A 12,649-nucleotide genomic window follows, 5' to 3' on the forward strand; every position below is an offset into this window, starting at 1 on the left:
TGGCCAATGAATGGTAGCAGGCAGGAGGAGGGGCCGCACTGATAGTCACTTCAGGGGCTCAGTCACGTGGTGGCCTGCATGATGGTAACAGCAGGAAAGATGAACTCAGAACCGATTTGGGATCTAGACTCAAGAGCTGCAGGTGTCCTCCACTCGGGAAGCCAGGGAAGGCAGGAACCCACCATGTCCAGGCAGTCCTCCAGCCTCACTGGCTGGAGATGAAGAGTTCAGATCTGAGCAAGTTTAACCTGAGTGCATGTGAGGCACCAGAAGAAATGGGAAGTGGGCGAGGGGCTGGGGAGCGGGCTTGTTGTGCAAGGGTGTACCCTACTATGCAGCTGGGGTCAGCAAGAGACACCCAGTGAGGACCAACAGCCAAGGTTGCCCTGTAACTCCCACACTAGGACACACACACACACACACACACACACACACATACACACCAAAAAAAAGAAAAGAAAAAGAAACAAAGAAAGAAAAGTCTCAACAGCACCAAAGGGAAAGAGAAGAAGTTTACACTTCAGAAAACTCCAAAATGTAGTAAGCATTACTGTATCGGTAACTGTTCAGCTTTGACCTGGAAGTACTATCCCCAGTGAGGCTTCCACTGACCCTCACGCCATACCTATGACCTGCCCCTGAGGCGGGGCAGAGGACAGGAGCCCTTAAGACCCGGAATCCAGATGTGCCGGGTCTCTTGGTTCCTGGTGATCCTGGATGCTGGATGGTAGACCGAGCAGAGTTCTCCAGAGAACAGCGCTGGACTGCACCTCACCTCTCCCAGACCCTGTAACCAGCCCCTTTACTGGCTGTAAGTTACCCCCAAAATAAACCTCCTTTTTAACTACGTGGAGTTGCCTTAATAAATCCCCACAATACGCTACAAGTGAAAAAATAAAAACAGTTTTATCAGCAAGTTAACAAGAATTTTTTTTTTTTTTTTTTTTTTTTTTGGTTTTTTCGAGACAGGGTTTCTCTGCATAGCTTTGCGCCTTTCCTGGGACTCACTTGGTAGCCCAGGCTGGCCTTGAACTCACAGAGATCCTCCTGGCTCTGCCTCCCGAGTGCTGGGGACTAAAGGCGTGCGCCACCACGCCCGGCAAGAATTTTTTTAAGAGGGTATTGGGAAATCACTACATTAAAAGACACGGCAACCAAATGTCCCATGAAGGCCTTCTTCAGCTTCTGAGTTCAGCAGATCAACTATAAAAACCATCTGGGAGGCAAGTGAGAATATCTGACCACCAATGGTGAATGATAGGAGATACTCAGAATTTTTAAATTTTGATGACTGTGATCTGCCTCTTTATCTTTTACAAACACATACCAATATTTTTTTGGAGAAAAAAAACAGCATATTTGTTTATATTTTCCTCATGACATTACTGTAGCCTGTGTACTAATTCACACACATTTATACACATGCACTCTCGCTCACACACGCACACACCTCCATCCATACAAGATCATATTTAAAAATACAATTTTTACCTACTCTTGACAATATGACCTTAGCACAGCGCATATTGAAGAATTTGAATATTTTAATTTTTTTATGTGTGTGTGCATCTACATGTATATGTCTGGATAAGTATGTGCACACATGTGCAGGTGACTTCAGAGGCCAGAAGATGACATCACATCCCTTGGAACCAGAATTACAGGTGGTCTGTGGGGCCTCCTGATGTGGGTGCTGAGATCCAAACTTGGGTCTTCTGAAAGTGCAGCAAGTGTTTCTAACTACCAAGCCACCCCCTCAAATATTTTAATTTTGTAAAAGAAAAACAAGCTGGGTATGTATGGTGGGCGCACGCCTTTAATCCCAGCATTGGGAGGCAGAGGCAGGCAGATCTCTGTGAGTTCGAGGCCAGCCTGGTCTAGAGATATTCAGAGAGACCCTGTCTCAAAATGAACAAATATGAGCTACATATGGTCTGATAATAAGAAGCAGGACTTGTACCAAAGAGTGTACTACAACAACTGTTTATACCTTAGGTCTAAAAGTCCTCTGGAAGAAAGACTGTGACCACAAAGCAGTCACAGCCACTGATGCAGACAGGACTCTGGACACACTCCAGACACAGACAGACGTAACTCCTGCATAACCTCTGACCGGAGGCTGTGTGAGCCCCCAGCTGGCTCTGCTCACAGCCAGTCTCAGTTAAGGGTCACAGCCTCTGAAGGGGTAAACTGAGGCATCATCAGAGAAAGAACAGACCATAAAGAAAGTTTACAGGAAGTATCCTGGCACCAGAAACAGCGGCTGGACGGGTGGTGGCAGTGGGCGTGAGGCTGGGGAGGGCCTGAGGCTGGGGGGGCGTGAGGGCTGGAGGGGGCCTGAGGGGGGGGGGGGGCGTGAGGCTGGAGGGGGGTGAGGCTGGGGGGGCGTGAGGCTGGAGGGGGCGTGAGGCTGGAGGGGGTGTGAGATGGCGGGGGCGTGAGGCTGGAGGGGGTGTGAGGCTGGGGGGCGTGAGGCTGGGGGGGGCGTGAGGCTGGGGGGGCGTGAGGCTGGGGGGGCGTGAGGCTGGAGGGGGTGAGGCTGAGGGGGGGGCGTGGTGCTGGAATGGGGGGCGTGGGGCTGGGGGGCGTGAGGCTGAGGGGGGCGTGAGGCTGGGGGGGTGAGGCTGGGGGGGCGTGAGGCTGGGGGGGGTGATGAGGCTGGGGGGGCGTGAGGCTGGGGTGCGTGAGGCTGGGGGGGTGAGGCTGGGGGGCGTGAGGCTGGGGGGGTGAGGTAGGCTGGGGGGTGAGGCTGGGGGGAGCGTGAGGCTGGGGGGGGTGAGGCTGGGGGGAGCGTGAGGCTGGGGGGGCGTGAGGCTGGGGGGGTGAGGCTGGGGGGGCGTGAGGCTGGGGGGGCATGAGGCTGGGGGACTGGAGGGGGTGTGAGGCTGGGGGGACTGGAGGGGGTGTGAGGCTGGGGGACTGGAGGGGGTGTGAGGCTGGGGGGGCATGAGGCTGGGGGGGCTGGAGGGGGTGTGAGGCTGGGGGTAGCGTGAGGCTGCGGGGGGGGGGGGGGGGGGGGGGTTGTGAGGCCCTGGAGCTGCGGTGGGTGAGAACCTCGTTCCCACTCTGTTGAGAAGCTGAGGAGGGGAACAGAGGGCAGGCCAGGAGGACAAGCAGCTGTGAAAATCACCTGTGAACTGAGTGTGGAGCCACAGTTAGAAGCTAGCTTGGGTGTCACAGGAAAATCCTGTGGCAAAAACAAAAAAAAAATCCTTTAAAAAGCCTGGTCCGCAGAAGAGTCTTCACGCCATGCCTGGTACTGTAAACCTGATCAGGCTCATGGTTCAGCAGGCCAAAGACTCTCGGGCACCAACTACTGCTGGGTTTCTCAAAGGACACCTTGCCAAACTGCAAGGGCTATACCAGTGGTTCTCAATCTTCCTAATGCTGCACCTCTTGAACACGGTTCTTTTTATCGAGGTGACCCCCAACCATATAATTATTTTGTTGCTACTTCATAACTGTAATTTTGCTAATGTTATGAATCATAATATAAAAATATCTGGTTACAGGATCTCTGATATGCGACCCCGGTGAAAGGGTGCTTTGACCCCCCCAGGGGTCGTGACCCATAGGTTGAGGACCACTGGTCTATATCATAGATGACTGCTGCTCTGCTCTCAACTTCAGCCAGAGAAGCTTCTCTCTGCAGTGAGCCGCAATTTAGAGATTCATAACTGGCTGTTGCACTCATTACAAGATCCGCCACCAGCATCCATCCCTACCGGAGGGGGCGGCACTGATTGGACTCAGCAGGTTATGGGGTGGGGGGGCATTTGAGAGCAGGAGTAGGATGTGGGGTGTGGGGAGAGTTAAGAGGAGGGGAATGGGAGTAGACGTGATCAAGACATGTGATTTACATGTATGAAATTGTCAAAGAACAAATACAACATTTTTAAAGTAGGAAATGGGAACTGGATTTGGCCAGCCTGGTCCCTAGATCTGTTTATACTAGGAAGTTAGCTGCCACAGAATACAGAATGCAAAAACCTGAATTCTTCTCCGCGTCAGGGAGGCTTCCTCAGACATGCAGATGTAACTGGAAGCCATATTTAACTTTGGAACAGGACCCCACAAGGCTATTGCACAGTGTGGAGGCCCCTGAATGAGGCAGAGATGGGCTCCCCCTGCCTGCCATGGGATGAGGAGAAAGAAGGGCCCTGGGGAGGTGGGTGTCTGGTTTCCTTTCCCCACTCTACCACGCCCACTAAAGCTGCTGGGGGCCCGGGTGTGCTCTGTTGCTCTTGTTCCCGTTTATATGAAAACCCAGTACAGACAAACCTTACTCCTAGGGACTAACTCCAGAGTGGGGACCACAGGTGTCTGTCAAGACACTCCATGCTGGAACAGAGTCAAGCAGCTAGGCCTGCATTGGTTGAAGTACGTTGGAGCCACAAAAACAAAAAACAAAAAACAAAAAACAAAAAACAAAAAACAAAAAAAAAACACAGCAATAGCTACACCCCATATAAATGAAAAGATTATAAAACAACATGATCCCAGTGTTATAAAAATGAGTACTGTGAGCTGGGTGATGGTGGCGCACACCTTCAATCCCAGCACTCCGGAGGCAGAGCCAGGCAGATCTCTGTGAGTGCGAGGTCAGCCTGGGCTACAGAGTGAGATCCAGGACAGGCACCAAAACTACACAGAGAAACCGTGTCTTGAAAAACAAAACAAAACAAAACAACAAAAAAAAAAAAAAAAAAAAAAAAAAAAAAAAAAAAAACAGCACTTTGCATTTTCTAAAATAATGAGAAGAAATACAACATTCTGCACAGTGAGCAATATCTTCACCTTCATCCTTGCTTTCTTTCTTTTCTTTTTCTTTTTCTTTTTTTGAACAGGTTTTCTCTATATAGCCTAGGCTGATCTTAAACTCATGATCCTTTTGCCTCAGCACCCCGAGGACTGAGATTCCAAGTACACACTATGCCTAAATCTTTTGTCTAATCTATTTTTCCAAAGCCATTTTTAGTGTGTGTTGAACCCAGGGCCTCCTGCATATTAGGCAAATTCTCCACCACTGAGCTACACAACCCGAGAACATAGTTCGGTGATAGAGCCCGGCTCAGGTGTCTGAGGCCTTAGATTTGAGCCCTGGTACCACAGGGACTAAAAGAAGAAGAGTTAGGTAAACACAGGCACAAAATGAAGACGGCACATTCACAAGGGATAGGCTCACCTTCTGCAGGGTGGGGGCGGGGCAGATGTTGTCAAACAGGACTGAGTTGAAGATCCCATAAACGCCCTCATCAAGGTGGTACACGATGGTCTTAGGGGCCGAACTGGTTTCCTCTGTGAGGAAGGGAGAGAACAGGGGCCACACAAGCAGAACGTGAGGAGCCTGGGAATCAGAAGCTGGCACTAGGGTGGGCCCAGTAACGACAAAGCTGTGGGGCAAAGGGTTGCCCCTTCTTCAGGTATGGGGTAAACCCTGCAACAGAAGCTACTAAAAGTCATGTTTCTGGTGACATGGAGACTCCCCCTTGAAGGTGAGTCACGGTGCCAGAACACATTTCCCTGCTTGTATCCGAGCCCCTAAAGGCCCCAGGAAAAGCAGAAGAGCAGCTCACCCAAACTCAGAGCCACTTGCTCAGAGGCACATGACAGGGAGGAGGTACATCAGCGTAAGAAACCAGGGGGACCAGACACACTAGCGAGAATACCTCCCAAGTCTGTAAGAGGCCAGGAGAGTGCATGAATGCACATACATGCACACAAACATGAATGCACATACATGCACACAAACATGAATGCATATATGCACACAAACATGAATGCACATACATGCACACAAACTGACCACACTACTGAGGCCCACGCTGCCAACAAACTCTCTCTGAGGAGGAGCACACCACTGTGGCACTCTCCAGTGTGAGGGTTCTGGAGCAGAGGGCAAAGCTCAAAATCAGATTCACTGGCACCTGTCACTCATGGGGTCTGAGAGATCCCTATGGGAAGCTCGATCTATCCGGAAGGACAAAGAAGGGCACTGATGTGGGTGCTGTGGGCACAGGAGCTCCGAGTCATCCTGAGATGAACTTGAAACCCAGCGCTGCCCTCTATCACCCCGTGACCCTGAACTGATGATGATGTCCTCTCTATGTTCTGTCCTCTGTAGAGGAGATGTGAACAAATCCGCTGTCATCAAGTTATAAGAAGGATGAACAAGAGCCTGTACTTTGAAGAAGAGGTCCATACGGGACCAAATGCAAGCTCAAACCTAGCTAACTATTAAGCAATTCACTGACATTCTCTTTAACTCCATTTCTCATCCATAAAATGGGACCAATTAAATACCTATTCACCCTAAGGCTGTTTTGCGCTCCATCTGCATAAAACACAAACACACTAAGGAATAAAGCTGTAGTTCTCAAACCCCGGGGTCTGAACGACCTTTTCACAGGGGTCACCTTAGACCATAAGAAATATCAGATATTTACATTACAATTCATAACAGTAGCAAAATTACAGGTATGAAGTAGCAATGAAAACAATTTATGGTTGGGGGTCACCCCAACATAAGGAACTGTATTAAGGGTCAAAGCGTTAGGAAGGTTGAGAACCCCTGGAATAAAGGAATGAAACTGTCCTTGGGGTGAGGGGAATTGACTGCAGCTTTCCCTACAGCAAACACCCACTCTCCAGAAGGCCGCACCCCTGCTTAGCCCGCCACCGTCAGCAGCTTCAGGGAAGAACTGGGCTCTGCTGCCCACCTGGCACCTACCCTCCTTGCTGGGCTGGTCCAGAAGAACCTCCTTCTTGGCGACGATGCTGACGGCCACAGTGAAGGCAGAAGTCACATAGTAGCGTCCCAGCTCAGCAAGGATGTCCACACCGCAGCCCTCAGGGAAGTACAGGTCCAAGGCTGAGTTGATCACAGAGGCAATCTGGTAGAGAGGTACGTGCAGGACCATGTGATTTCAGGAAGAACTTGGCAGTTGCTAAGGTCCCAGCTAGTAACTGGGCACAGTCAGCCAGGAAGGCACATGGTCTGGGTGGGGGAGTAGGGGGGTGGGAGGGACACTGGAGTGAAGACCTAGCAGTTGCACAGCCACTTGCCCAGATAATCCCACCTAGAAAGGGGTATTCCCGCCGGGCGGTGGTGGCGCACGCCTTTAATCCCAGCACTCGGGAGGCAGAGCCAGGCGGATCTCTATGAGTTCGAGGCCAGCCTGGACTACCAAGTGAGTCCCAGGAAAGGCGCAAAGCTACACAGAGAAACCCTGTCTCGAAAAAAACAAAACAAAACAAAAAAAAAAAAAAACAAAAAGAAAAAAGAAAAAAAAAAAAGAAAGGGGTATTCCCTCCTATAATGCTCAGAGCTCAGATTCCAGATTCTCTGCCAGGGATCCTTCCTTCATAAATGAACAGTTTAACAGTAGGTAGGGTTTCAGAAAAAACCAAACATGCAGAGCCGCTCTGTCACCTGCATGGGTGACCCTGACCACTGTGAACTTTTAGAGTAGTTCCTTTCATTCCTAAGCACACACTATTTTTAATTACATCTACAGTCAGGTTATGGGGATTTGGAGTTTGTTATTGTTGTTGTGTCTTTATGGGAGAAGGGTTGGTTATTTGAGCCAGGGCCTCATGTAGCCCAGGCTGGCCTTGAACGTCTGATCTCCCAACATTCACCTTCCAGGTGCTGGGATTATAGACATGCAATACGATCTCCATCACATGTATGTTCTTATACCCTGCCACACTCAATGGACTCTGAATGTCCTCCAATGGGATGAATGTTTTCATCATACTCCAGGCAGTCTGAGCACTGGGGAGTCCACTAGACTTCTGCTATGTACAAGGCTGCAATTCAATACTGAGGCTAATTCCTGGGGCGTCTGGAGCCTTCTCAGGGTCACCTCCTGTAGAGAGAGACTACAGAAGTATTGTACTATTGAAAAGATGCACCCCAGCCAGACTTTTAATTCCAGCACTCAGGAGGCAGAGGCGGGCGGATCTCTGTGAGTTCCAGGGCTCTCAAGAAACCAGAGGGAGGGGGCGCCCCTAGGGGTCTGAGTGGGAATCACTGTGACTCATTTGTGCTGCCCTTGGCTCACAAGTGAGGACTCCTACAATGGGCGCATTCCTTTCCTGCCCATCCCCCCAGGCTTCTCATCAACCTATTGGAGAGTGAATAAGGGCATGTACTCAGACCATCAAAGAGCTCACACGTGTAAATATGACTTGACTGAGCCTCTCATGAGCTAGCTAAGCGTGAGTCAAGCCAAGTGAGGCGTGCGGCCAGCTCTGCTGTGGACTCCGGAAGGGAGTCTACAAGGCCCGCTGAGCCACAACACAGGGCTAAGAAGCAGCAGTAAAATCCAGGAGAGCACTAAGCCCAGGGTGACACACAGGCCAGATGTCCTGTACAGTGGGCTCTGCTCGCTGTGCCCCTCCCCCATCACAAAAGGGCATCCAAGCCACCCTTGACCACAGTTACCTCTTCAAATCTCACTTTGGCTCCCTCTAAGCCAGGAAAGCCACCACCAAGGTCCAGAATGTTCATCGTGTGTCCCAGCTCGGCCCCCATTTGAAACACGAGCCGAGCATCCGCGATGGACTGGGCGTAGGCCTGAGGGTCAGGACAGCCACTGCCAATGTGAAAACTGGGAAGGGAAGAAGAGCCTCGGCTTACATACAAGGTCCAGGTGCACCCATGCTACAGATGCAATGACTGAGGCCTGGGACAGCAAATGGGCTACCAAGGGTCCTGTGGTCACCTAGGAGTGGACAGGAGGCACTTCCTCTCCCTTCCCTTCAGGCTTCCCTGGAGAGGAATCTTCTGGGATGAGGGCTGAGGTCCCAAAGTATCCAGGTCAGGATACACCTGTCAGTGAGGACGTGGCCAGGGCGAGTTACTAGGCTTGCCTTGTTAAATCTTGACATCTACAGACTGGGAAGAAGCGTCCTTACTGCACAAGGGTGTGGACTAAAGCCTGGGGTACTCGGCATGGAACATGAAGTACCGGGTAGGCAGAGCTGGAGAACTGGCCATAACTACACCCTATCTCTGCATGGAAACAAACAGCCTCTGGCTTATAGACATTTTCTCTCAAAGCCATGTCGGTGGGAGGAACGTCCCGGGGTAAGACATTCTGGGGACTGTGGTAGGGATGCTGATCAATCTTCCTTCCAAAGAGAGGACCCTGTCCAGAGCCCCAGGCTAGGGGCAAGCCCTGATAGAGGCCCAGGATGTCCATGATTAGTTCCCGGGAAAAGGGTCTGGCGTAGGCAGGGTGGCTGGCTCCCGGTGCACACCTCACACCCACCACCTCCACATGGCTCTTCTTGGCGTTTTCAAGCAGATGTCTGCAGGATTTCAGCGACGCTCCGAACCTCAGGCTCAGGTGACTCAGGGAGTGAGAGTCCTGGGTAGCAATGCACAGAACCATCCTGTGGAGAAATGCAGCATCGCTGCTGAGTGAGCCCCGCCCCCACTGCCGCGCCCCCACTGCCGCGCCCCCACTGCCGCGCCCCCACTGCCGCGCCCCCACTGCCACGCCCCCACTGCCACGCCCAGCGGCTCCTCTTTGGACTAATGAGCTGAGAACCCCAGAGCTTGAAAGGCCACTGAGACCACAGCTTTCCTCTGCACTGCCAATTGACCTCTAAGTCACCTGCTGGGTCCAGGTCGCATCAACCCTCACCCAGGCAGCTCAGGTCTTCCCAGTCAACTCCATAGCCAGACATATTGCGTAAGAGGGAACTGTGTGTCAAACAAATTCCTAGGCAGAGCCCTGAAATATGAGGGGTGCTGTGCTTTGGGTGAACCAGAATGGCTCCTGGACACCCTACTATTCCCTCAGACCCCTCTCTGGATCCCCCAGAGTGTCAAGGATTATTAACTGTCACAGCCAGAGAAAAACATCCATCCCTGCTACCTCCCAGAAATCCTTTGCACTGGGCCACTGCTCCATGACCAATATTACTGTGTCCCTTACCCATTGTACAAGGTATATTCAAGCAACACCACACCTCTGTACATCCCTCAGATGGTCCACGCTGTTCCCAACACGGACATACTTGCTTGCCTTGGCTGTTTCTGCCTCCCCAAATTTCACTCATCCCTCGGGGCTTCATCTTTCCTGAAGCTGTGACCTCCCTAATACCTTGGGCCTTTTCTACCGAGGGCTGTAACATTTCTGCCCTGGATCTGGGTCCTGTCGAGGATTACCCCATCCTCCTGTAAGTGTGGTGGGATCCAAGGAGCATCCAGGCTGGGGACCTCTCCCCAGCTCCCCACTCCTTCCCCCTCCAGCCTCCCCCAGCAGCCCGGCCTCTCTGCAGAAGCGGTCCTCGGCTTACTTGGCACTGGGGTGACTCCTGACCACCTTGGCCAGCTCCACTTCATTGTCGAAGCTCAGCAGGCTCACCCCATGCTTGGCAGCATACTTGATCTGTGCGCTTTGCTTACAGGGGTTGGCACAGATGATCTTACTGGCAGGGACACCGATATGCTGGACCAACTCCATCTCTGCCTGTGAAGTTCCAAAGGTTGTGGTGAGGAGGCCCCAGGGCCTGCTGGCCGTTGGAGCCCGGGCATGAGGAGCAAACTCATAACTAGACACCGGGTGTCCACTAAGTGGGCCCTCTCTTTCTCTCTCTTTGGTTTTTCTTTTTCCCCAAGACAGGGTTTCTCTATGGCTGTCCTGGAACTCACTCTGTAGACCAGCCGGCCTCGAACTCAGGGATCCAGCTGCCTCTGCCTCTCAAGTGCTGTGGTTTAAAGTGTACAGCACAACAGCCTGGCTAGTGGGCCAGCTCTTTAAGACAGCAGATACACAATCGCTTCACACTGATGGCAGGGATGCCATGTACAGACACATGGGAGGCACACTGTGCAATCCTGGGGACGGGGAGGTCCCATTCATGGCGAAGACAGCATATTTGCATATTTATTCTAACTTCCTGTCAGCAAGAAAATCTCTCATTCTAAAGTAATCAGTATATTTATTCCAAAACTTCAATGCCTTTAAGGGGAGGTGTGCTGGGCTGGAGAGCTGGTTCAGTGGTTAAGCGCACTTGCTGCTTTTGTAGAGGACCTGGGTTCAGTTCCCGGCACCCACAGAGCAGCTCACCACCACCCGTAACTCTAGTTCCAGGGGACCCTCAGCAGGCACAGCAGGCACGTGGTGCACACACAGCTATGTGGGCAAAACATCCATAGCACAACAATAAACAAACCACTCTTTCCAAAAGGCAGGGGCACGCATTTTCTAACTCACAGAAAAGGCTCTGTGCAGACTCACGGGCTTTGGACAGACTGAGATGTTTAATGACTGTTGCTTGGAAAACAGTATGAAGAGTCCTCAAATAACAAAAACAAACAAAAAAACACTGCAACTGTGATTACCTGCACAGGACCTACAAACTGAGGCTCTGAACATAGCCTGGGGAGCTTAGGAGGCCCCCCCCCCTCAGCCTGAGGCCAACAGGTCTCTGTGTTTGAGGCCAGCATGGTCGTAGTGAGTTCTAGGCCAGTGAGGGCTAGAGTGAGACCCTCCACTCACCAAAGAAAAGTTGACAGTAGAAGAGGGACTAGTTAGAAAGAGGAGGAGGACCTGTGGAAGTGAGAGAGGGTGACAGGATGAACGTGAACCAAACACCTTATAGCCGTGTATGAAATGTCATAATGAAACCCACTATGTGATACCGAAATCCCATATAGGTAACACCCAGAGGACTTGAAGTCAAAGAGAGAGCCATGGTCCCTGTTCAGGGCAGCATCAATCAAATAGACACGGCACAAAATCAGCCTAAACATCTGTTTCTGGATGACCACTCATCCAGAAAAGAACATGGTAGACTACAATTCATTCTCTTAAGAGCAGGAAATCCTACCATTTGTAAAGTACATGAACATGGAGGGACATTGTGGCAAGTGAAATGAACCAGGCACAAGAAGAAAAATACATGAACTCGCTTCGTGTAGGGTATATGAGTGGGGTGTGTGTGTGTGTGTGTGTGTGTGTGTGTGTGTGTGTGTGCAGGTGCACATATGTGCACATGTGTGTGGAGGCCACAGGTCTACATCAAGTATCTTCCCCAGTCACTTTCCATTTTTTGAGCCAGGGTCCCTCACAGAACCTGGAAGCTTGCTGATTGGGCTAGACTGTCTAGGGAGCAAGTCCCGGATGTCTCTTGGTCTTCCGTCTTCCTAGTACTGAAATCACAAGCATAGGCTCTTCACCTGGCATTTTACAAAGCCGGGTCCTCATGCGTGCATGGCACACACTTCATGTCTGCATGGCAAACACTGCAAACTCACTCAAACGAGCCATCGCCCCAGACCCCGATTAACTACGTGGATCTACAGGTGCCAATGGCAGGAAAGCAGAGAGTAGAAAAGCCAAGGAGCTGAGGAGATGGGAGGCAGGGAGGTGTTGGCAGAGGGTGGTGTTCCAGTTAAACGGTGATTTACAGACATCAGGGCGACTCCATGAATAACAGCGTGTGTGTGCTTAGATGCTGCCAAGACATAGGATCGCAGGTATTCTTATCACAGAAAAAAATGAGTTAAAGCATGTGTTAGCTTGGTTTTGGCATTCCACTGTGTGTGTGTGTGTGTGTGTGTGTGTGTGTGTGTGTGTGTGTGCGCGCGCGCGCACGTGCGTGCGTGCATGCGTGTAAGTGTGCTACA

At 51.3% G+C, this 12,649-nt stretch overlaps 1 protein-coding gene across 5 annotated transcripts in view; it reads right to left on the reverse strand.

Moving 5' to 3' along the window:
- The window catches only part of Azin2 (antizyme inhibitor 2), a 35,280-nt gene that overhangs the window by 13,098 nt on the left and 9,533 nt on the right, over nucleotides 1-12,649 (reverse strand). For all 5 annotated transcript variants that reach the window (NM_001294180.1, XM_015989121.3, XM_015989123.3 and 2 more), the window contains 5 exons: nucleotides 10,315-10,487; nucleotides 9,268-9,402; nucleotides 8,450-8,615; nucleotides 6,731-6,893; nucleotides 5,186-5,298 (listed from right to left, as the gene is read on the reverse strand). In NM_001294180.1, coding sequence (NP_001281109.1) covers nucleotides 5,186-5,298; nucleotides 6,731-6,893; nucleotides 8,450-8,615; nucleotides 9,268-9,402; nucleotides 10,315-10,487 — 750 coding nt within the window. The remainder of the gene's footprint in view (nucleotides 1-5,185; nucleotides 5,299-6,730; nucleotides 6,894-8,449; nucleotides 8,616-9,267; nucleotides 9,403-10,314; nucleotides 10,488-12,649) is intronic.

This window comes from Peromyscus maniculatus, chromosome 2 (assembly GCF_049852395.1).
Source record: "Peromyscus maniculatus bairdii isolate BWxNUB_F1_BW_parent chromosome 2, HU_Pman_BW_mat_3.1, whole genome shotgun sequence".
Classification (NCBI taxonomy): domain Eukaryota; kingdom Metazoa; phylum Chordata; class Mammalia; order Rodentia; family Cricetidae; genus Peromyscus; species Peromyscus maniculatus.